The following is a 23,809-nucleotide window of genomic DNA, read 5'->3' on the forward strand; positions in this document are numbered from 1 at the left end:
ATTTTTTTTTTCTTCTTTCTTCTCTCCTTCCGCTCCTCTTTGTGTGCGTAACGATATGACGAGTGATCACCATGGATATATAAGGCCGCATCGACACACTTGCTATTTCTCCACTATAAAGACGATGGATATGAGGAACGACGGCGAGTCACTAGCTCGTCGGGACTCTTTTACCCGAATGGATCGAAACCTCATTCAGCGAGAGGCACTATTGAACAGTTCCCATCGTTTCGACAGTCCGAGAAAATAATAATAATAAAAAAAAATATATATATATAGAGGGAGAGAGAGAGTTTTTTCGTTCTTCATGCCTATTTTCATTCATCCGATGACGAAGATGACGACTTGATTGAAAAATCATTCTCTTCCACATCCCACGGGCAGAATAGTATTAAAGATGTGTCTGACCTTCATGAAAGAAATGTATTTTCACGTGGATAGTGACAATTTTCTTCCCTTTTTTTTTTTGAGAAGATACGTGGAATGGATAAATGGTATTGGAAATGAGTTTGAAAAAGAAATCAAAGTTTTTTTGAATTCTGTCTCGGGTTGGGAAAAAAAAAAACAGCCAAAGCAAAGAATATGCAAAGTTCTACAAAAAATGTCACTGTGATTCAATTGAAAAATTTTCAAGACAGTTGTGTGGTTTGGTAAGGTTAGTATGAGGTGAAAAGATGGAAAAAATATATATGAGATGATTGAATCAAAGAATCGGTCAAGAATAACGAGTAAAAAAAAAAAATGCAAACACATAAAGTAGAGCCAATACAATTGACCGCCTCGGAGTCGTTATCGAATTTACGTTCTGGACGCGCCGACGCGTCGCGTTCACATTCTCCCGTAATCTACTCTTGTCTCCATGGCCTTCCCATCCTCCATTGCCGACGTCCCTGACGAGTCCTTTATTTGGATACGGCCAATTACCATTTGGATCTGAGCAAATATTGAATCGACGTGCGTATAAGGCCGCTTCTGTTGTTGTGCGTCTGTCAAGGTGAAAAGACTGCAGTGCAGTTCATTTGAATAAACAGAAAAAAAAGTTAAATTCGGTTTGTTGATTTCCTTTACGATTTTCAGTAACAGAGGGCGCTGAGAGCTTTAAATATTGACCGCTAGATGGTAGCAGCCAGCTGTGCAACACGTTCAACCACCTTATTCCATCCAGAGCTTTTATCGGTTGGCAGGCGAACAAATTTGAATCTGAAACTTTAGCCCAACCGTCACGTTGTGAGGGGCGCGCAATAAATCGAAATTGATCAAGTTTAGAGGCGTCTCCCCAATTTTCTTTTCGAGTCAACCGAAAACGAGAGAATGTCGTACAAGAATATCTATTATTCGGACAAATACTACGACGACAAATATGAATACAGGTGAGTGACGAGCATTTTGTGGAAACGTTGGTAAAGCATTGGTTGTAGAGGCACATGTTCTTCACTTCTATTCTTGACAAATGGCAATTGCCAACATTTTCGGTTTTTAGCATGATATTATATTTACGCCGTTTCTTTACACTCGATACTTTTTTGACAGGCATGTTCAACTTCCAAAGGATCTTGCCAAACTTGTACCGAAAAGTCATCTAATGACGGAGGCCGAGTGGAGAGGGCTTGGTGTCCAGCAAAGCCAAGGCTGGATTCACTACATGATTCATCAACCTGGTAAGTCCCAGCCATTTAAATATCAAATCAAGTTTCAGATTGGTGATAAACTTTCGGTCTTCGTATCACAGAGCCTCACATTCTGTTGTTCCGACGCCCAATCACCACACCCCCAATGGAAGAAAAAGAATCATAAACGAACAATCTTAAACTCCCTCCACTAAAAGCCAGCAAGTGCGATTAAAAGTGTTGCTATTGATAATTATTTCTTTTTTGACGTTTTCTTCTTCGATTCACCTTTTTCACTTCATCTTCCCACTTCTGTCATTTGTTCAACCTTCCCCGTCATTCCCTTCATGCTTAAAGATGTCTTTTTTCAGGCTCTTTTTTTTAGGCTTCCCAAAAAGCTGTTTTTTTTTCTTTCTCAGTTTAGTTGAGTGTTAATAGAGCCAGAGAACCTGTACAATATTCCGTATGTACCGTAATAAAAACCCATGTTTCGCTGCTAACGCAGAAAGAAAACAGGATAAAATGATTTCGGACACCATCTGCTGGATTGTATAGGAACACACTCCATCCATCTATAAAGTAAAGCAGTGAACATGAAAACAAAAAACGGAAGATTGAAGCCTTCATGTTTAATAGCTGTGGGCAAGGCCTTACGTGAGTTTACTGGTTGCCACGGCCACGGAATCAACAAAGTGGTTTTTGAATGAAACTCTCGACAGTCATCCGAGTGGGACAATGCAGAGGAGATCGTTTTCACATAAGAGGGTGGATTCGTTCCACTCGTTCAATGCCGCGAAAACAAAATCTGCACCACTCAAGAGCGAATGGGGAGAAAACTTCATTATGGACAGGTAAATAATCGTGAACAAGTTGAGCACTATATATTTTTTATAACATTTCCCCTCTATTTGACTGTTGATTATTGAATTGGGGACATTGGCTGTCTACCCATTGCCAGGTGCGGTCTGCCATGCGTGCCTTCGCTCAAGGGCCGCGAAAACGTCCAGTTCATTTCCCTACAGCACAATTTGATCTGTCGGATCGATTCTTTGGCCTCCTTCCGGATGCTCAAAGTGCTGAACCTCTACGACAACAAAATCGAACGGATATCGGGTCTTGACACGCTCACCTCTCTTCGAGTGTTGATGCTCGGTAAAAACAGGTACCGTAGCCATGCTCGTACTTTGACGGATTACCAGTCATTTCCCCTTGGCCAGCCTGACCTGCTGTATACTTTCTTTCCGATCAAGTCAGGCATAATATGAAACGAACAAAAATGATTGGACGTTCGTTTCACTGTTGTTGCTTGTTTTTTTTTTCTTAACTCCCCTCTTCTTGACTTCTCTCTCTTTTATGTACGTGTTTCTCAACTTTGACGTAGATTGAAAACGACGGAAGGGCTGGAGTCGTTGCAGAGCCTCGACATTTTGGACCTGCACGGCAACCAGATCGCCGCTCTGACGGGTATATCGCGCCTCCGGACTTTGCGTGTGCTAAATCTGGCGGCCAATTCCCTCAAGAAGCTGCCCTCCCTTGACGGACTCCTCGCTCTCGAGGAGCTCAACGCCAAACGCAACCGAATCTGCAAGATCGTGCCGGAAGTGGCACACGCCAAGCGGCTCGAACGGCTCTACTTGAGCAACAACGAACTGCGTCGGTAAGTTTTTGGCGTACAGATGAAACACTTCCCACAACAACAGCCGGTTTGAAATTACCATCGCAATATATAGAGAAAAGGGAAGATGGCACCAACTTTCTTTTTACTTTCTCTTTCCTTGGATAGTGTGTGCCCATTCGGCCGGAGTTCGAGAAAGAGCCACGGCTTTCTGCTTGTGACACAAGTTTTTGAGGGAATACGTCGCATGAAAAGGAGGTGAGGGGGGGACTCGGCTTAGACTTGAAGAGACGAAATGCCAGTGTGTGCATCATGGCGTGCGTGTGTGACGTAATAAGAGAGGTGGCCACGGGAATCGTTTATTTGCGTTGTCCAAAGTAGGAACGGACGTCCCCAACGACACAAGAACAACGGAAGCGAACAGAGAAGGCGACGACGTTTTGAAAACAAACAAAACACTGTCTATAAAGCTTTTGGATTTTGAAAAAAAAGAAGACGAGGGGAAATAGACAAGAAAACTTAATAGTGGACTGGAAGCACCAGGTCGACGGGTTTTTTTATTTTATCGCGACCAGTTCAGTTAAATCGATGCGAACAAAAAATTGCAATACTCTCGTCGTTCTTTCTTTATTGTTAGCAAGGGCAGTAGTTTCCTTTTTGTTTTTCAAATGGCATTAAAAAAAAACGAATTTTGTGACTCATCTAAATTGATATGTCATGTACGTTGTAGTGTTATATTCAGAAAGCATGCTAAAGAGCATCAAACGAAAGGGTATTACTTTTGCCGCGGGCCGGATTGTATCCATATTGTGCACTAAAAAGCCTAGTCGGGGTTTGGATGACCAGCTTTTGGAACAGTAAAGCGTTCATTAAAAACGCATGTCACCTTGTCGTAATTCACTAGGTAAATGGATATGACCCTTCGCTATTTTATTGCAATTTCGTCGTAAACAATGGACAAAGTTCTCTTATTTAATCATCGTGTTCTGAATTGTTTGTAAACAGCAAAGCAGTAAATGATGTAATTGTCCAGCCGTTTCATTCTACCGAATTTGTATGTCACGTGTTTATCTCTGCTATATCCAAATGATCGTGTGTTCGTGCATTTGCAGGCTGGACGACCTGAGCCCGTTGAGTTTCCTCAACGGATTGAAGGAGCTCTCGCTGGACGGCAACCCGCTGACTTTTAACGCCAACTACGTCCTGTACGCGGTCAGTTCGATGCGTTCGCTCGTTTTACTCGACCAAAATGTCATCTCTTGCGGACTGAGAGCCGAGGCGGAGACCTGGTCGTCTCAGCGCTTGCCGGCCAGCACAGCCAGCAGCCAAATGGACAAGATCAACCCGATTGTGACTGTCCAACACAAGGCTTCTGCTTCCGGCGTTGCCATCGGCACGATCAAGAGCTCCGGCATGTCCAGCAAGTTCCACCAGCGCAATGTCGCCGTCGTCCGGCCCATGAGCACGACACATCAGCCGGAACAAGACCATCACGAGACTCCGCCACAAGCGGAAGGTTTGACGGGGCAGGTTGGCAGCCCCCCGATTGCCCACGAACCGCCCCGTTGTCATAGCCCGGGTCCGATGGCATCGCCATTAAATCGTGTTTGGTCAGGAGCGGTGACCCTCCGCGGCGCAAGTCCTTCCGACAGATCGCCTTCTCGGCGATGGTGTGCAACGCGGCAGCGCCTCGGCCGGCGGCCGATGATAGCGAAGACAGGCCCGTCTTCCGTTTCAGTCTCCGCCCACCGACAGCCGAATGGAACGAGAAAATCGAAAGGCGGACCACCGGAAAGCGAACGACCAGCAGCGGCGGTGGCGGCAGCAGCAATTGTAACAGACGACGCGATCGATCGCGTGTCGCCATCGAGTTTGACGATTCTTCCAGTTCGTGGAATTCCGACTCGGACGACTCGGATACGGCGTCCACCGCGTCCACGCAGTCCAGGAAACCGGCCGCCAGGTTGCCCTGCCGCGTTTCAACTGCACCGACGGCCAGCGGTGCGACGATGAACTTGAGTCGCGGCGTCTCGTCGAGCAAAGCGCCGACGTCGTTGGCCAATCAGAAGCTGAGCGCCACGATTGGGATGAACATCAAAGAGCAGTTGCGCGACCTGCGGATTATCGTCGGCGAAGAGGAGGTGCACATTACCGGTTTGAACATTGTCCGCATGCTGCACAACATGCACTGGTCGGCCGATGAAGTGGATTTGTTTCACATGATCGTCTTTTACGGCCTCAGCTTCGATCAGCTGTGTCCGCATTACGCGTCCATCCGCAAACTGTTCCCCAACTTGCGCAATTTCGCCTTCCGCAAGATGGCCATCCCGCCGACGTTGCGTCAGATCAACGCCCTGGCCAAACTGGAAAGCTCGTCGTGGTTTCGATGGACCATCAGCGTCGAGACGCTCGTCCCAACGCCAGAGCCGTTGAGGGCCGCCTGGAAGTTGTACGCCATTTATCGGTTGCATCCATTCGGATTGGATCAGATCGACGGAGAGCCGATTGGACCCGAAGACGTGGCCAATGCCGAGGACCACTACGATACGCTCGATGCTCTTGTCTTGTTAACAGCGCCATCAACGGCCATCCGGAGACAATTTGATCGGTTCCACGATGCTGGACAAAGTCCGTCATCGTCGTCTTCTTCTTCTGGATCTTCGGACGTTGGCGGGGCTGCGTGCCAACAGCAGCAACAGTCACGTGATAACGAGTACGGCCTCTTGATGAGGAAGCGAGCCATTCGTGCCACGTTTCAACCGTTCAAGGTGTGTCTGTGAATTGATTATTTTTAAATGAGGCTGCTGTCGCGATCCACAACGATCCGTCAGTGTCGTTCGTGGAAATATTCCATCAATCCGACGTTGTTGTTTTTTGTTGCTTTTCTTCTCGTGCGTGACTTGGTTTCTAAACTTTCATATTTATTCATTCCTTTCAATTTTTCTGTTTAGGAAACGAAGCACTTACGAAATCGTACAGCGCATCTGAAATACATTGCCGAGTACGGTATGGAAGTGGCCATCAAGTTGAGTTTCCTGTCCCAAAACTGGGAACGTCTTTTGACCGACATGGTGGAAACTGCAGCAGACGAAGTGCAAGACGAAGCTGTTTACAAGAGGACCAAGATGGCTCAGATGAGGAGCAACTCGAATGCCTGATTGGAATATACTGTTTTTCTTTTCTTTTTTTTTTTCCTTTTTTTTTCTATTTATTCATTCAAACAAACAAAACAAAATTGACATAGAGAATATGAAAATCTAGCTTTTGTTTTTTATGCAAATTTACGTGCTTTTCGTATCGTTGCTGTGGTTAATCAATGTTATTTTCGACCTTGCCAAAGAAAGGCATAAAATTACGAAAGAAACAAAAAAAAAAAAAAAAAAAAGAGAGGGAGAGAGACGTAAAAAAAAAAAGGAAAGTTGTGAAAGCGTAATGTTGGAAGAAGAGAAATATACGTGGCAACGCCAAATGTTCTTTACTTTCTCGCGCCTGTATTTCCCAGGGTGTGTGAGTGTCTGGTGTGTGTCCAAGCAAAGTAAACACAAAAGATGGTGGTGAGTTGTGCATGTCGTACTGTGCCCTATGTTACTCCACCCCTGCACCACGTTTTGTGTTGAATTTCAGCGAAACGGTTGCACTGAGAGACGTCAGAAGGGAGATAACAAGAAATTCAACTATTCGTAGAGGTAATTCGTAAAATCGATAACGAAATATGTAAATTATTTTTACCAACGGTTTGCACATAATATGGTGAAGAACGAATCACGAATGAAGATGAAAGTAAGGCCGCAACTGCTTATCTAGGTTATCCACCTTGTCCTGGTTATTATTTTGACAAACACAAACTATTAGATAATAGTTTAAAATCTAATCATTCAAAATCTCTGCTTTCAGGCAATAATGGATATCTTTTGGGTGTTAGCTTACGTTTAATCTTTCGCCAACGTTTCATAAGTTGCTGATGTGGACTCACGTCTTGTAGTTTCTGCATCCACATGTATTCACATCATATCTAATGTTAACATTATATCATATCAGGTGGCTTATCGATGTGAATCTCTTTGTTATCACATTCAGCACAGGGCATGGATCATGAGTGCTGGCGATAGATTGCAGCCTATAGAGTTTGAAACATTGAAGAGCTCTGTGCTCAGCAACAAAGGCAGAAGCATTGGCCATTTTCATATTTAATGACGAATGCCCCATGTCGTGCATGACACAGCCAGTGACCCTGCTGGTTCGCTGTGATAGAAAAGCCTGTGGTTTCCCATTGTGGGTCTGGTTACTATGGGAAACCAAACTACAGCCAACCACTACATCCTGCTGATAAAAACTTAATGCTATCGATAGATTGTACATTGATCCCGTAGATTTTTCCAATACCTAGACTGACGGGGTACCCATGTTTTCGAATCGCAGTTGGTTCACCCGGAAATCGAATGTTTATCCAGCAAACAAACAAATAATGCCGATTGTATTTGCGAGAACACGATTTCTTTTGTTGACGTGACGGGACAAGTTGAGTGCCAAGGTTATTGGCTGCATGATACTAGATGATCATTTATGGAGATGACTCAACACGCTTCGCTACTGATGGCGCCTGCGTCTGCTTGCACATTGCATGTGGTCACAAACAACGGAAAAAAAAAAGTGGCAAGTTTTTTGCAGAGATGTTGTGAAATGTTGAAAGGCTTTTATCCGTCTGTCTTCGACTCTTTTCCCTCGTGAGCTTCTTCTGTGGAAAAAAAAAAGGAGAGCACAAATATCCACGGCGACTGTGCGGATTCCGCTGGTCCAGCCGGCTCCTCACACCCTCCTCTATAGCATCTCCTCCTCCAGTAGTGGTAGCCGAGCCACCCGACACGGTCGTCTATCAACCCGTGCTCGTCGTGTGTGTTCCGTTGGCTCCCTTTTGTTTTGTTTTTTCGGATACAAAAACTCTTTCCGTGTTGGTTTCTTTATCCAATAAGATTTCGGTAATTGAAAGATATTTCTCTTCTTCGCACTGTGTTCTCGTCAAGTTGTTTACCGAGATGAAACGCACGTCGGGGCCCAGTGTTTGAGCTTTGATTTATTCATCGTTGGGTATTCTCGTTTATTGGTTCTATGGCACGTAGATCAATTTGATTAAGACCAAGTGCATCCCCCCCCCCCCACCGACCACATCGTTCCCCCAGTTTCTTCTTTTATTGTTTTCTCCGGCCAATTTTTTTTTAGTAGTGAAAAAAAAAAAGGGAGAGGATAAATGAGAATCAAATGAAAAAGCAGAACGTGTGGTTTTTTTTTTTTTTCCCTTTAATTGTGAAACAGCAAATGTCCAGCCGGGATGCTGTCGTCCGCTAACAAACGACGCACTCGTTTCTTTTTGGAGATGGTTCAAGTCTTTCAGCTCGTGACCATTAAGAGGAAAAAAATAACTTACAAAAGGAGGAAGATGAAGGAAGAAAAGAATAGATTTTTATTGTAATTTCTTTTTTTTTTTTTTGCTTGTTATTATGGCCAATTTTGCTCGACTGACCACCGCCCCTATTTCACAGCTGCGTGAACAAACGAAACATACCCAAGGATTTCTTAACGGCCATTTTTCTTATCCGTTTTATGGATGCCGATTCCGGGTATAGAAAGTTGTTCGAAAATTGTAGAAAGGGGAATTGACGAAAGAAGAAAAACGGATTAGGATTCACGCCACGTTGATCATTTATGATCCCACTCATATCGTACCTCCCTTTACGATTCGCCCCCCCCCCCTTTCTTCTTTTCGGTCAGACCGTAGGTGGGAGCATGTTCTTATTCTTCCTCCACAAACTCGATATGAAGGTTTAGAAAGAAGTTGTCGGATCAATCGATAAGCAATTCATGAACAGCTAGATGTTATGTAGGTGGTCAGCCGGCCAAGGTATGGACGTGTGGGGTACATGATGTGTGTTATTCGGAATATCGGGAACCCGATGGTACCAACGGCTGGTATGTCCGCAAGGCTACACTTCTTTATGCCTCGTACCATCCGATCTGTAGGATGGTAATGACTACTGGGAAAAAGGCCGGAAGCATATACATCGAATTCAATTGTTTTTTGTTATTATTATTTTATTTTTTTTGCTATTGAATATCATTTTATGTGCTCGTATTCTTTTTTTTTTATTGATATGCAAAACGATTGACATGTTTTTTTTTGTTTTTTTTATAGAGAAAATCGGATTGAAGAAGGATGACGATGACTATCGGTAGGATAGCGCCAATCAGCAACGTCGATCATCAATACTGAAAAAAAACAACAACACAGCATTCGCCCAGCATCAGAAAAAGGAGAAGACGGCCAACAGAAACTTGGCACAACACGAGGAAGAGGAAAATAATCGTAATAATAAAGTTGTGTGTTTTTTTTTTTTTCGTGAGAGAGAGAGGCAAACTACTTGAAATTGGTGGGAAACAAAAACGGCCAGCATCAATGCGCCATGTGGACGTACTCCAAGAACCAGCCTTCTCGAGGTATATATATTTACTTTTCAAAGTTTTTATCCCCCCCCCCCCTCTTTTTTTTTTTTTTTTTTTCTTTAAATATTTTTAAGTAACGTGTTCCATGCGTATTTCTTCATCCGGATATGTTTTTCCCCGCTATCCTGCTTATTATTTATTTATTTTTATTTTTATTTTTTTCTTTCGTCTCCGCCATTCTCAACGATTTTTCGCCGTGTTTTTGCGCGCGCTTTATTTTTGATTGCTGGAAGAAATCTCGGGTCCGTGCGCGAAAATACTCGGGACGGAACAAAACGTTGAAAGCCTTTCGGTTCCGCTGGGATGCCGCATTCGTTGGCACCACATCAATCCATTCTCATTTCCGTCTGGCCCTCTTTCTCCCCCTGGTCTTCTCTCTCTCTCTCTCTCTCTCTCTCTCTCTCTCTCTCTCTCTCTCTCTCTCGTCCTCGCCGCGCTCCAACTTTCTTTCATGTATTTATATCCCCGCGTAACGTGTAGACATTGAATAAGCGCATCGCCGTCCGGGCCAAACATTGGCCTGTTCTCGCCTGTCGCCTCTCTCTGTTTGTTTGTTGTTGTTAGCTCTTAGCGTTTGATTTCTTCATCGGGCGTGATTGAATTCGGTCATTGAGACAATCGTTTTTGGATTTCGTTTCTCTGTGCGACGAAAATGATGGACAAAATTGATTAACCTTAATCGTGTACGTACACAAGGGTCACGTGTGTCGTAATCGCGTGTCCATGGCAACCAGATGCTATCACAGAAATCCAGGGGAGTCGAAGCTAAGATCAACACATCAGTTTGTCTACCGTGTTGAACTTTTCTTGTTTCTTATTCGTCTGCATTTCTTTTGCCACTGTCTCTGCCTCCCTTTTTTTTTTATGGTATTGGGAAAAAGAAAAAATCATTTGGACTTGCGACATCAGAACTGACTCGTTCGAATGGAATTGGCAATGAAAAACAAAAAAAGGAAAGAAGAAGAACAGACATCGAAAGATATGAAAGAAAACAAAACAAGGTGTGTCTCGCTCTATTCGTGACTGCTGCCATTGATATTGAGCCCCGGGACAAGAACGTCTACAATTCAACAGTTTGCATCGACAGCTTTTCTTGGAAACACTTGTATCATTATTTATTTATTCATTCATTTTTTTTCCAAATTCTTGTGCGGAAGTTGAGCGAACTTTGTTGCGATAAATCATCGTCCCGGATCCACCGCCAGAAGCAGGATACACCAACGTGTGTTTTTTTTGTTTTTTGTTTTGTTTTTTTTTAGTTGAAGAAGCAAACTTGGCAACTCTGTTGGCGAACAATTGAGCAACGCCTTGACGCTTATTCAATACCAAACAAAAACAAAAACAAAAAATCAAAATACCTTTCTCGGATATTTTCTATATTTATTTGCATGAGCGGACGTCGCTCTCTCCGCCGCATTTTGGGACGTGCGGAATTTCAAAGAAAAACAAAATGGACCGGTAGAAGACGGTTGCATCATTTCCGTTCATATCTCGAATAGCAGAGAGAAGAAGAAGAAGAAAAATGTGCAAAACACAAAAAATGAAAAGGTAAAGGGAAAAAAAAAACAAACAACAAAATCGGAAGGCGATGAAGATGAACCGAGTGGAAACGAATTGCAGGAGGGAAGTAGTGAATGAAAGGCAAGACGGACGGCTGATGGATCAAGCGGATGGATCATTGTCGCCATCGAGCCTTTTACTGCGTTCAACCGCCGCCGACAATGACGGATGGCGAAGGCGCACAGACCGACGCATGGCCAGGGCTCGAACGCGAAGAGCTCGAGCCGACAAGCAGCAGACGAAGCGCTTACGCTCTGCTCCGGATGTTCATCCAAGTTCCGGCCGCTGTTGGATGCCCGTAGCCGGCGGACAAGATGAGTCGCTCTGTTCTCCATTACCCGCGGCGTCCGCGTATCAGGAAGCGCAGACATGGCAGCAACACCACCACCAACAGCAGCGACGGTATCGATCAAAACGTCCGTTCCCACCCGCCCGCCTTCAGCTCTTCTGTGTGTGTGTGTGTGTCGCTTTTCTTTTCCTTCTTTTTTTCAATGATACTGGAGAAAGGGGAAAAAAAAAAAAAGGCTCGGTCGAAGATGTACAGCGTCATTCTTTGGAACCCGATTCCCGGATTTTTCACTTGACAGTTGATAAAGCGCACACGCAGGCCCGTTTCGGTCAGGCCATTTTTCCGCCTTTTTTTTTTTTTTAATCCCGAAGAGTTTCACGATTTTAAAAACTCGGCTTTACCTCCCCCGGGTTCTTTATAGCGTCCATCTTTTTTTTTTTTTTTTTAAGCGAAATGTCGTTTTCTTCGATTGAGTCATCGGTGATTGCGTTTGGTCCTCTTCTTCTGTGTTTACGCTCCGAAAGGATTGACTAGCAACATGCAATGGTTGCGATACGAAGACCACACTCCATGCATGTACTTCCTTTTCTTTAAAAAAAAGAAAATGGGGGGGGGGGAGGTTTAGAATGATGGAAATAAAAAGGAAGTAAAATATTAATAAAGCAGAAAAGGGAGTAGACGGGCCTTATTTTTGTTGGCAATGGACTGTCTGAAAGAACGTGAAATGATTATGTTTGTAGGCAATGCAAGGGCGTAGGTTGATTTTTTTTTTTTTTTTTTTTTTTTTTTTTTTTCACGGGGAAGGGATAGAAGAAGAGAAAGAAAAGTCTCAAGATCAAAAAGGTCGGATGATAAAAGGTGAAAATGTGTTCCTTCCAAAGGGGCGGGGAGAATAAAGAAAGGAAAGCAAATGGCTTCATTTCTAGTCCGACTCACGTCCGCCATGTTGCGCAATCTGCCCTGTTAAAAAGAGCAACAGCCATTTGCTGGCCTCTCTGTTGTTTTCTATTTCCGTATTTTTTTTTTTAATTATTATTATTATTATTTTTGTTCTTCTTCTTCTTTTTATATTTTTCTTTTCTTTTTTTGTGATTTCCTCGGAATGTGACACGCCCCTGAAGCGGACGAGGTCAATCGATGGAGGGACTTTGACTTTGACGTTGTTGCCATTTGTTCACCGTTGTCACGTTTTTTTTTTCTTCTCTCTTTTGCGTGTGTCGTGTTGTTGTCGCCCGTCGAAATGTTGTCGTTACAGCCTGAACAAGCCGATCGATGCTACCATGGATAATAGCGCCACAGTGACACCCCCTCACGAAGGAGCCAATCCCGGAATCAACGGCGGCCAACCGGATCAACCCAAGCCGTCCATACGACGTGATTTAGGCAAAAACATCATTTGTTTTTTTGTGTTTTTTTTTTCCCCTTTTTCTTTTCGTTGTCCGTGATTGAGAATTTTTGCGTTTTCGTTCCTTTTCCAAACGGCAACAACAACACAACAAAAATATTGTCGTATGCAAAAACAGGTTCGAGATCGCGGAGCGCAGAGGCGATGGGCACGCCGTCGTCGGACGGCGGTAGCCACGGCAAAAGCCGGCGGATCTTGCCGTCGTTGAGACGCATATCAACAACACCATTGAAGCCGAGACGTCGGTCTTCGTCCGAATCGTCCGAATCGTCGTGTCCGTCGGCGCCGACGGCTCCCAAACAGCCGGCCAGGCCGAGCCCGTTGAGGAGCGCGGCCGTGGCCGCAGCGCGCAAAACGCGCCGATTGTTCGGCGCTAAATCCAATGACATTTCACCTGGTATTTTTTTGTTTTGTTTTACGCACGGATTGCCGTTGCTTGTCCGTCTTCCTGTCCGTCTCATTCGCCCGTCTAAAAACCGCATGTTTTATTTTGAGACGTTCCATGTGCGCACGTGTAGTGGAACGTCGTCGTCATTTTCTTTTTCAATGTTGGTACGCACGCAAAAATTGCACAAGCTGTTGCAAAAAAAAAAGTAAAAGACGTTGCGTGTGTGAGTGTGTCTGCAAACGCCCCCCCCCATTTTACTTGTTGATGGCTTTCAAATTCGATCCCCCCCCCCCCCCCCTTCGTATTTTTTTGTTTGGGGGAGGTTGTTGGACGATACGTTTCTTCTTAATTAGTTTCCGGCTGCTTGAAAGGCGAGCAAAAGTCAACGTGAGTGTATTAAAGACGCGGGCACTATAGGAGAAAGAACGTAACGTGATTCGTTTGGATTGTATTTTTTTTTTTTTTTTTTTTTTTTTTTTTTTGGCACAGCTGTTACGTCTCTCGTTCTCGCCCTTGGATGGCCAAAACCAATCGATGAGAAGAGATTCGGCTTTTCTCTCATCAGGCGCTCTCTCTCTATCCATTTTTGCTTTCTCTTATTTGTAGCTATTCAATCTTTAGTAGCGTAATGATCTTTTTTCCTTTTACGGATCAATGATATCATCATCCTCCTTTCCCTTTCCAGAGGTAAAAAAAAAAAAAAAGAGAAACATATTTTTGTTTGTAATGATGTCATCCATCAATTTTTTTTTTTTTGCCCGGAGTTCGTGATTCCCATCGTTCTCGGCCACGGCCGCTCTTTCCCGGTTGTTAGCAAAAAAAAAAAAAAAAAGGTCCTGAAAATCTTGCGTCATAGTCTCTAAGGAATTTTTATGATTTATTTATTTATATTATTTTCCGGATCTTTTTTTTTTTTCTTTCTATGTTTTGTATTCTCTTCTTCTCCTATTATCAAAAGCATCCGGGTGCTGTGTGTGTGTGTGTGCGTGTAGTATTGATCCGCCTCCGATTGTAATAACGCCGGCATGGAAGGGGCTGGCTTTTAAAGTATTACGTGAGGGATTGTTGTAGAAAGGGGAAAGTGGGGAAATCGTCGTGTTTGTACATTCCATTTTTATTTAAAAACAATACCCACGAAAGAAAAAAAAAAAGGAAAAGATGAATCGAACAATATTTGCATGGCACTAAAAGAGCAACAATTGGAAAAATGGTGAGATGTTTGTGGAATGTTTGTTGATGTTGTAGTTCTTGTTGCTTTCCATTGTTTCGGTTAGGTTGATTGTAGTTGTTGTTAGTGTGACTTGATTATCTCCTTTGATCATTCAACAAAACTAACATTCGATTTGCATGATTTTCATAATTGATATAGAAAACGAAAGACGGATACGGGCTAACGACACGGCTTTCAATTCGCAGTTCAACTATTCAGTAAGTGATCTTCATTTGTTTTGTTTTGTTTTGTTTTGTTTTGTTTTTCGTCTCAAAATTCAATTGTTTTGCCGGGTGGGTTCGTTATCTTTTTAAATGAGGAAGCGCATCGTTTGAAAAAAGGAAATTACAAAACGAAAATGTTCACATCCGAACTCGTGACGTTGACACGCGTCACGTGTGTTCCAGTTTGCTGACATTTTAAATGGAATGAAATTAATTCTTTTTTTTCGTCCTCGCTTTGAAAAAAAAAAAAAAAGGATAATTACATCCAGACGTCCAAGTACACGCTGGTGTCGTTTGTGCCAGTCAACCTGATCGAGCAGTTCCAGCGGCTGGCCAATTTCTATTTCCTGTGCCTTTTGGTGCTCCAGTTCATCCCGTTCATCTCGTCGCTGACGCCAGTCACCACTGCCGTGCCTCTCATCGGTGTCCTGCTCCTAACGGCCATCAAAGATGCCTACGATGATTTCGTGAGTTTTAACTTTTTTCCCAATTTCGAACTGGCATATCATGTGAATATGCCTAATTGTTTTGTTTATGATTTGGAACACGTTCAGCAAAGACATCGGAGCGACTCGCAAGTGAATAATCGAAAGTCGCACGTCTTGCTCAATGGCAAGTCGGTGGAAGAGCGTTGGCACAAAGTGCAGGTGGGCGACATCATTCGCATGGAAAACGATCAGTTCATCGCGGCTGATCTTCTTCTTTTGACCACGTCCGAGCCCAACGGCCTCTGTTATATTGAAACGGCCGAGCTGGACGGGTATGATTTCATTTTTCCCGCCCTTTTTTTTTTTTATTTATTTATTTATTTTAATTTAAGTACTTTGCTAAACATGAAAAATTGATGATGTTAGGGAGACCAATTTGAAATGCCGCCAGTGCCTGATGGAGACGGCCGAAATGGGCCAGGACGAGGCTAGGATCGGCGGTTTCGACGGAGAGATCGTCTGCGAGCCGCCCAATAATCACTTGAACAAGTTTGAGGGCCGGTTGACGTGGAACGGCAAGCAGTACTCGCTGGACAATGACAAGATCCTGCTCCGCGGATGCGTTCTGCGCAACACGCAGTGGTGCTACGGCGTCGTCGTCTTCGCCGGACGCGACACGAAGCTGATGCAGAATTCGGGCAAGACGAAATTCAAACGGACCTCTATTGATCGTCTGCTCAACTTTATCATCCTCGGGGTACGATTTCATTTCCGTCATTGCTCATTTGCCTTTTGACATTCAAAATCTAAGCCAACGTTTTTGTTTTTGTTTTTGTTTTCTTAGATTGTTTTCTTTCTGCTGTCGATGTGCCTGTTCTGCACGATCGCCTGCGGCGTCTGGGAGACGGTGACGGGCCAGCACTTTCGCTCCTACTTGCCGTGGGATCCGCTGATTCCGGCCGAGCCCAAAGCTGGCTCCACCGTCATTGCCTTGCTCATCTTCTTCTCGTACGCCATCGTTCTCAACACAGTGGTGCCCATCTCGCTCTACGTCAGCGTCGAAGTCATCCGGCTGGCCCAGTCTTTCCTCATCAACTGGGACCAGCAAATGTTCTACGAAAAGACGCAAACACCCGCCAAGGCGCGCACGACGACACTCAACGAGGAGCTCGGCCAAATCGAGTACATTTTCTCCGACAAGACGGGCACGCTGACGCAAAACATCATGTCATTCAACAAGTGCTCCATTGGCGGATCTTGCTACGGCGACGTCTTTGACGCATCCAACGGCGAAATCATTGAGCCTAACGAGGTACACCGTCCTCCGTTAATCGTTTTAGTTATTCGAACATCATTTTTTTAACGTGACGTGCTTTCAGAATACCAAAACAGTGGACTTCTCTTTTAATCCGCTTCACGAACAAACGTTCAAGTTTTACGATCAGACACTTGTCGATTCGAATCGTGAACAAGATCCCACCTGCCATGAATTCTTCCGACTTCTGGCACTCTGTCACACCGTCATGCCCGACGAGAAAAATGGTATTTCATTTCTTTCTTTCTTTTCGTTGTGTGTTTCATTCTGATTTCATTTGTTTGTTTTTTTCATTTTAAAGGAAAACTGGAATACCAAGCCCAATCGCCGGACGAAGGAGCTTTGGTATCAGCAGCTCGCAATTTTGGTTTCGTCTTTAAAGCACGCACACCAGATTCTGTCACCATCGAGGTTATCATCATTTCTTAAAGAATGATTCAATCAAATGTGTGTTGTTAATGAAAAAAAAAAAACATTTTATGACAGGTGATGGGAAAGACGGAAGTCTACGAATTGCTGTGCATTTTGGATTTCAACAACGTCCGTAAACGAATGTCGGTCATCCTTCGCGGTCCCAATGGCAAAATCCGCCTCTACTGTAAAGGAGCCGACTCGATCGTCTACGACCATCTGCAGTCGGGAAATGACGACATTAAGAACAAAACACAAGAACATTTAAATGTAAAAAAACAGTTGCTGAGCGATCTTGTTTTTGTTTTCTCTGAAATTACTTTTTCCTTTTATGTTTCTCCAGAAATTTGCTGGTGAAGGTTTAAGAACGTTATGTTTGGCAATCCGTGACGTGGACGAAGCTTATTTTGAAGACTGGAAGGAACGACATCACGAAGCCTCGGTTTCGATGAAGTCGCGAGAAGAACGTCTGGACAAACTGTACGAAGAAATCGAACAGAATCTGACACTGTTGGGTGCAACGGCCATTGAAGATAAACTTCAAGATGGGGTCAGTAGAATTTATTTCAGTTTCCAGAAAAAATGTCTTTTTAAATTTGAATTTTATTTTGTTTAAAGGTGCCACAAACTATTGCTAACCTTGCGATTGCTGGAATTAAAATTTGGGTGTTGACTGGAGATAAACAAGGTGATTGATTTACACAGTCAGATATTGGGGTGGTATAAATAGAGATTACTTGTGAATCTAGAAACTGCCATCAACATTGGATATTCTTGCCAGCTGTTGACCGACGAGATGGTCGATATTTTTATAGTCGACGGCCAGAACGTCGAAGATGTCGAGCTGCAATTAATCAAATGTCGAGAATCTCTGCGTGGATATGCCCGCAGTCAAGTCCAAACTGCTCTCAGTGGAATCAGGTACACACACACCTTCGTCCATTTTGCATCTGGATAGTTCTGCTCATCAATGATTTGGTAAATCATTTAGTGACCGTGGCTATTCGTCCAGCATCGGTGGTGAAATGGAGGACATGGCGTGCGGACCAGAATTGACGGGAATCGACGAGGACAACAACACGGGTTACGCCTTAGTCATCAACGGCCATTCGTTGGTCTACGCCCTGCAGACCAAGTTGGAAAAACTGTTTCTCGATGTCGGTACACAATGTAAGGTCATTTGTTGCTGCTTTTCTGCCAAATCCATTTGGAAATGATGACGACACGCTGGTTTTCAATTGTTTTCAGGCAAAGCAGTGATTTGCTGCAGAGTGACACCACTTCAGAAAGCCATGGTGGTCGATTTGGTGAAAAAATACAAACAAGCCGTCACGCTATCTATCGGTGACGGAGCCAACGACGTATCAATGATCAAAACAGCCCACATTGGCGTTGGCATCAGCGGTCAGGAAGGCATGCAGGTAATATTATTCTTCGTTCGAATTTAGTGACGGTCTGATTTTTGCAATTGCAATTGTGACTGTCTAGGCCGTCTTGGCGTCAGATTACAGCATTGCCCAATTTCGGTATCTCGAACGTTTGCTGCTCGTCCACGGGCGTTGGTCCTACCTTCGCATGGCCAAGTTTTTACGCTACTTCTTCTACAAGAACTTTGCCTTCACCCTCTGCCATTTTTGGTTCGCCTTCTTTTGCGGATTCTCCGCCCAGGTATGTGCATTTGTTTTTTCTTTTGTTTCTATCCTTAAAGAAGTTCAGTTTTTTTTTCTTTTGCGGGGAGGGGGGAGCTCTCGTAAATAGAAGTCGGGGGTGTGCCAATGGTATCAAACGTTCCAGGGCAACGGTTCCGGAATCTTATTCACATAGAATCTGATCTTCTGAATTCTTTTGTTTGTTTTTGTTCTTATTTTTGCTTGGGGAAAAGTGTACTTGTCGTTTCGCACGAATTCTCGCAAACCAAAACTAATATGAAAAAAAAACAAAAACAGCACGGCTAAACTGCACAATTGGAATGGAACCCACTAACCGAATTGGTTTTAAATTTTCACTGAAACAAAAAAAAAACGAAAACAAAAACGTATAAAAACAAATCGATTTCTACGCAACAACAACAACAAACAAAAATGTTGTCGATTGAAACGGGGGGACGACGCAGACGGTGTACGAGCCGTTCTTTATCATTTGCTACAACGTGGTCTACACGTCGTTGCCCGTCTTGGCGCTGGGCATCTTCGAACAGGACGTCTGCGATACGCTCTCTACTCGCTACCCGAGACTCTACTCGCCCGGCCTGGGACACAATTTCTTCAATCCGCGAAGCTTTGCCTCGGCCGCCTTGCACGGTGTCGCCACATCCGTTTTAGTTTTCTTTGTACCTGTAGGTACGTACGTTTTTCATTTGCATGCGAAAGCAAAAACACGAAAACACACAAAAAACAAAATCGGAAGAGACCCGGTTTTCATGGTTTTGCGCACGTCAAAAAGCACTTTGACCTCCAAAACTGCCTCCTCGAATTTCCCTTCCTCCTCGCCCATTTTGCTTTCGATTCCGTCGGCGGATGTGTCGGATGAAAATTCCCGTTTCAAAAGATAAAAAAAAAAATGCGGATGGCATGTCAGTTATTAACGGATTGATAGGTGGCAGTAGTAGATAAACCAACCGTCATTGAGTTAGGAAAATGAATTTATTTTTTAAATCTATTTTCAAGCATGATTCTTTTTTATTTATTATTTTCGCTTTCGCCTCTTTTTTTTTTCCTGTTCAATATATTATTATTTTTGTCTATCATTCGTTGGGGCTTCCGGTTGGTTGTTGATCTCCGAGTCGTTAACAGAAGCCAGGGAGCTTATTGTGTCTCGTCTTCCCGATCTACTAGTATTAAATGCTAAACAAATGGCCACGCCCTTCTTCGTGTTTACGATGCTCTCGGGGGACCGTTGTAACGTTTAGATTTTGCTTATTTTTCCTTCTGCTTTTGAGGCCTTGCCCGTCTAATAAAAATGTTTTATTTATTGATTCCTGTGCGGGCAAAACAAAACAAAACAAAATAAAAAACAAACAAAACAAATGGCTGGACGTGGATAGACTGTGTTTGATCCAATGTTCATCTCGGTGTACAACCTGTTCTACACGTCTCTGCCCGTCCTGGCGTTGGGCATCTTCGACCAAGACGTCAATGACGTCAACAGCCTCAAGTACCCCAAGCTCTTCACACCCGGCCATCTCAACCTGCTGTTCAACAAGGCGGAATTCTTCAAGAGCGCCATGCACGGATGCATCACGTCCTGCGTCCTCTTCTTCATTCCCTACGGTGCGTCCTCGCTTGTCCGTTTCCCCGTCTTCCGAACTCCATCCAACGTAACAACACCACAAATCCCCTCAGCGAGATCCCGCTGTCCTCAAACATTGAAACCGAGCAAGGGACACTTCCCTTTTTTTTTATCCTGTCCAGCAGAAATCTCTTGTACATTGAGCTCTTCCAATCACCTCGTACCCTCTCTTATCCATTGATCCTCCTTCTCTCTTTCTCTCTTTATTCGAGCACATAAAACAATATCATTTTCTTTCATTTTAATTTTTCAAAAACATTTGATGACGATATTTTTCTATTGTTCTGCGATGTGGATGTGCGCGGTGGAAATGCAGGTGCCTACTTCGACGGTGCCTCGCACCAAGGGCACACAACTTCGGATCATCAGCTGATTGGCAGCGTCGTGGCCACCATCCTGGTCGTCGTGGTGACGGTGCAAATCGCGCTGGATACGGCCTACTGGACAGTGTTCAATCACATCACCATCTGGGGCTCGCTCGTCTGGTACTTTGCCCTGCAATATTTTTACAACTTCGTCATCGGCGGATCCTATGTCGGCTCGCTCACCAAGGTACCTCACCATCATTTATTTATTTATTTTTTTTTTTTTATCCGTTTCGTGACATTTTCATTTGAAAAACAAAAAACATTTTGTCAGGCGATGGGAGAGGCGACGTTTTGGTTCACGCTGGTCTTGTCCATCGTCATCGTCATGATTCCCGTCGTTGCGTGGAGATTCTACTTTTTCGACGTTCATCCAACGCTGGCCGACCGCGTCCGTTTCAAGCAGAGACAGCCTCGCATCCGGTGCGTTCAACATTTATGTTTTTCCATGTTTTAAGTTTCGATTTTTCATTTTGTTTTTGTTTGTTGTACGCAAACATTTTAGGGCGCACAAATCTCAAGACTTTTTGCGGACGCCTTCGGCTCGTCGCAGTCGACGATCGCTGCGATCCGGCTACGCCTTCGCCCACCAGGAAGGTTTCGGCAAACTCATCACATCAGGCAAGATTATGCGCAAGACGGGCTTGAATTTCGGGACGAAAGCAAGCAGCAACAATGCGGCAAACAACAACAGTGGAAGCAGCCACAGCGTGTCGACAGGTGGCGGCCTGGCCTCACTGGCCGATCACCCTGACGGTAAGTCGCACATGAACTCATCATTTCGTTATCGAATTTGCTTGCTGGCCAAGTTTATTTTTATTTTTTTATATATATATTTTGAAACAAATAATTGAAAGCGATCGTGTGCGTAGGTCCAGTTTCGGGCATTTTTTACCATCCGATGGGAGAGAACGATAGAAGTATGCAGCCCAGTACGCGCCAGTCTCACAATGGCAGTAGCGTCCAGCCGCGAGCTTCGTCCGTCGCTTACGCGCGCACGGCCAACAATAGTAGCCGGCCACGATTGCAGGATCCCTACGCCATCACCGTAGATCTGGAGTCTGGCGGAGAGCCTGCCTTACCCAATACAATGTCGACGTGATGGGCGTCCAAACAATTCGGACCAAAAATGTTTCTATTTTGTCTGATAACCAAAATTTAAAGTTTTATAAATAAGGGAAGGGACGGGGGGGGGGGGGGGAAAGAAAAACAAAAAGTGCAGTTGGGGCTTTTCCGTGAGTGGCGCGTGTACGTTTTGAAAGTCAACTACGGTGGAAAACGAAATGCCGCAATTTTCTTTCAATTTTTGCTTATGTTGCTGAAATTGACTTTTGTCCAACCCCGAAACGAAACAAAAAGAAAAGAAAAAAAAAATTCCTCTTCATCCCAAAAGGTTGTGCCGTTGCCGCTACGCAACATTTTCTTGTACAGGTGTAACAGATCCGATTAGATCCAAAGATAAAGACACGAAAAGAAAAAAAAACGTGAAAACATAAAAAAACATAAATGTCGTGTGAAATACGCCATGTTTGTGTTTGGTTTTGTTTTTAGTTTTTTTTTTTTTTTTTTTCCCCTTTCAATCTACCAATTCTTTTTTGTTTTGTATGATGCGTTTACTTCTATCTCGTCAAATGTGTTTCATGTCGTATTTTCCGAGCGGCTTTGGTTGAAATTGAAAAAAAAACAAAACAAACACGATTGTACCTTATACGTCCGCATTTGCGAGTTGGTGACCTTTCGAACCTTTCCCTGCAAAACAAAAGAGATGGAGATTTAAAACAAAAAAAAAAAAAAAAAACAAAAAAAAAAAAAAAAAAAAAAAAATGAAAATTCCACCTTAACCAAAAAAAATGATAATAATAATAGCGAAATTAATGAATTGAAAAATAACCTTATGTAAACGAAGATCTTATCCCCCCCGCTGCCCCCCGTTTGCTATCCACTTCTTTATTTATTTATTTCTTTTATTTTTATTTTTCTAAATGAAAATGTGTGGTACGTAAGAAGATATATTTATTCAAGTAATATCACTAAGATATTTTTTTTTTCACTCTTCTTTTGATAACATCATTTTAAAAAAAAAACCAATAATGAATTTGTTTTTGTTTTTGTTGTAAACGTCATCATTCCTTTCTGAACAAATGAAAATGTTTTTGTGTAAGTGAAACGGAGAGTTATGTGCGTAACGCTTCGTTACTATGTACGTGCAACTTGTGCTGCCCAATTTTTAAATTGATTTCTTTCTTTCGGTTAAACCCTAAATCCTAACATTCTCGCAACCACCACTGTCCGAGCCGTTTTATGGTGCGCCTTTCACCTACGAATTGCGTTTTCATTTTTGGTTTTTCTTATCGTTTCCAATCTTCAAAACATTTTTTTTTTTGTGTTTTGAGAAAAACAGAAATATTTGATTTAATTAAGGATATATATATATAAACAGTACATATAAATATATGTTTCAAATTGAGAGATATCTTGGACGCGATGGAGACGATATCGATTTAGACTTGTTTCAACAAAGACCACTTACGTCATGCCTCCTCAGTTTATGCTTTTGAACTTTCATTTTTTTTTCTTCCTTGTTTAGCTTATTAATAACTCATAGTTGAAACTTATCTGAATGAACGTGTCGTGGAAAAAGAGAAACAATTCGTTTTTGTTTCCTATTTTTCATTTTTGTTTTTTTTTTAGTTCAGTTTTGTGTTTATTTTAAGATTTTCCGCCCTCCCCCTCCTCTTTTTTTTTTAATTAAATGAAATTGAAAAACAACTCTGAATGACGGAGCTCGTTCGCTATACGTGAATGGCATATTTTTATAAACATTTATTATTATTTTTTTTTTTCGTTTGTTTTTGTTTGCATTTTTCCTATCAGCGTGCTGTCGTATGCCTTTTGAATTTCCATTTTCCGTTCAATTATTATTTTTTTAATTTCTAGTCTCTTTCGCCTTTCCATGGTTGCCGAACAACAATACGGCCTCCTACTGATTCAAATTCTTTAATTCCCCCTTTCCTACGCAGCGAGGAAATATTATTTTTTAAACTTCATTTAAAGAATAGAAAACCCATGAAATGTAATTTAAAATCATTTCGTCCCCTCAGCCCTCCCAAGAAAAATGATCCCCCCCCATTCTCTTGTTTTCCTGTTCCTCGAAACCTTCCCTTTCGTGTCAACTATCTAACATAAGATTTCACTTCCTTTTCCAAAAC

The 23,809-nt window shown here is 43.2% G+C and overlaps 3 protein-coding genes across 3 annotated transcripts; all 3 read left to right on the forward strand.

Moving 5' to 3' along the window:
- The first annotated feature begins 1,160 nt into the window (after positions 1-1,160).
- Positions 1,161-2,120, forward strand: LOC130694689 (cyclin-dependent kinases regulatory subunit-like). Its single transcript, XM_057517790.2, has 3 exons — positions 1,161-1,370; positions 1,531-1,658; positions 1,730-2,120. The coding sequence occupies exons 1-3, from the start codon at positions 1,312-1,314 to the stop codon at positions 1,792-1,794; spliced, it is 252 nt and encodes an 83-aa protein (XP_057373773.1). The 5' UTR covers positions 1,161-1,311; the 3' UTR covers positions 1,795-2,120.
- Positions 2,121-2,192: 72 nt separating this feature from the next.
- On the forward strand, positions 2,193-9,497 carry LOC130695208 (uncharacterized). The gene is made up of 7 exons (XM_059494976.1): positions 2,193-2,458; positions 2,566-2,769; positions 2,989-3,264; positions 4,335-4,915; positions 4,948-5,990; positions 6,174-6,908; positions 9,410-9,497. Exons 1-6 carry the CDS (start codon positions 2,343-2,345, stop codon positions 6,378-6,380), a joined length of 2,427 nt encoding a protein of 808 aa, XP_059350959.1. The 5' UTR covers positions 2,193-2,342; the 3' UTR covers positions 6,381-6,908; positions 9,410-9,497.
- Positions 9,498-13,088: 3,591 nt separating this feature from the next.
- LOC130695207 (phospholipid-transporting ATPase ID-like) lies at positions 13,089-21,742 on the forward strand. Its single transcript, XM_057518328.2, has 20 exons — positions 13,089-13,368; positions 14,729-14,787; positions 15,048-15,260; positions 15,348-15,553; positions 15,648-15,978; positions 16,066-16,533; positions 16,601-16,763; positions 16,838-16,947; positions 17,023-17,217; positions 17,291-17,497; positions 17,566-17,635; positions 17,697-17,868; positions 17,939-18,117; positions 18,196-18,368; positions 18,436-18,615; positions 19,991-20,216; positions 20,552-20,787; positions 20,875-21,023; positions 21,106-21,356; positions 21,473-21,742. The coding sequence occupies exons 1-20, from the start codon at positions 13,116-13,118 to the stop codon at positions 21,700-21,702; spliced, it is 4,071 nt and encodes a 1,356-aa protein (XP_057374311.2). The 5' UTR covers positions 13,089-13,115; the 3' UTR covers positions 21,703-21,742.
- The last annotated feature ends 2,067 nt before the right edge of the window (positions 21,743-23,809 follow it).

Source organism: Daphnia carinata, chromosome 4 (genome assembly GCF_022539665.2).
Source record: "Daphnia carinata strain CSIRO-1 chromosome 4, CSIRO_AGI_Dcar_HiC_V3, whole genome shotgun sequence".
In the NCBI taxonomy this organism is placed as follows: domain Eukaryota; kingdom Metazoa; phylum Arthropoda; class Branchiopoda; order Diplostraca; family Daphniidae; genus Daphnia; species Daphnia carinata.

Bases quoted from the DNA above. Each gene is read 5' to 3' on its own strand.
- LOC130694689 (XM_057517790.2), top strand. From the start codon at position 1,312: ATGTCGTACAAGAATATCTATTATTCGGACAAATACTACGACGACAAA. The intron at 1,371-1,530 runs GTGAGTGACGAG...CTTTTTTGACAG, and splicing joins GACGACAAATATGAATACAG to GCATGTTCAACTTCCAAAGG. The intron at 1,659-1,729 runs GTAAGTCCCAGC...TTCGTATCACAG, and splicing joins CTACATGATTCATCAACCTG to AGCCTCACATTCTGTTGTTC.
- LOC130695208 (XM_059494976.1), top strand. From the start codon at position 2,343: ATGCAGAGGAGATCGTTTTCACATAAGAGGGTGGATTCGTTCCACTCG. The intron at 2,459-2,565 runs GTAAATAATCGT...ACCCATTGCCAG, and splicing joins GAAAACTTCATTATGGACAG to GTGCGGTCTGCCATGCGTGC. The intron at 3,265-4,334 runs GTAAGTTTTTGG...GTGCATTTGCAG, and splicing joins AGCAACAACGAACTGCGTCG to GCTGGACGACCTGAGCCCGT.
- LOC130695207 (XM_057518328.2), top strand. From the start codon at position 13,116: ATGGGCACGCCGTCGTCGGACGGCGGTAGCCACGGCAAAAGCCGGCGG. The intron at 16,764-16,837 runs GTATTTCATTTC...TTCATTTTAAAG, and splicing joins CATGCCCGACGAGAAAAATG to GAAAACTGGAATACCAAGCC. The intron at 17,636-17,696 runs GTGATTGATTTA...TTGTGAATCTAG, and splicing joins GTTGACTGGAGATAAACAAG to AAACTGCCATCAACATTGGA.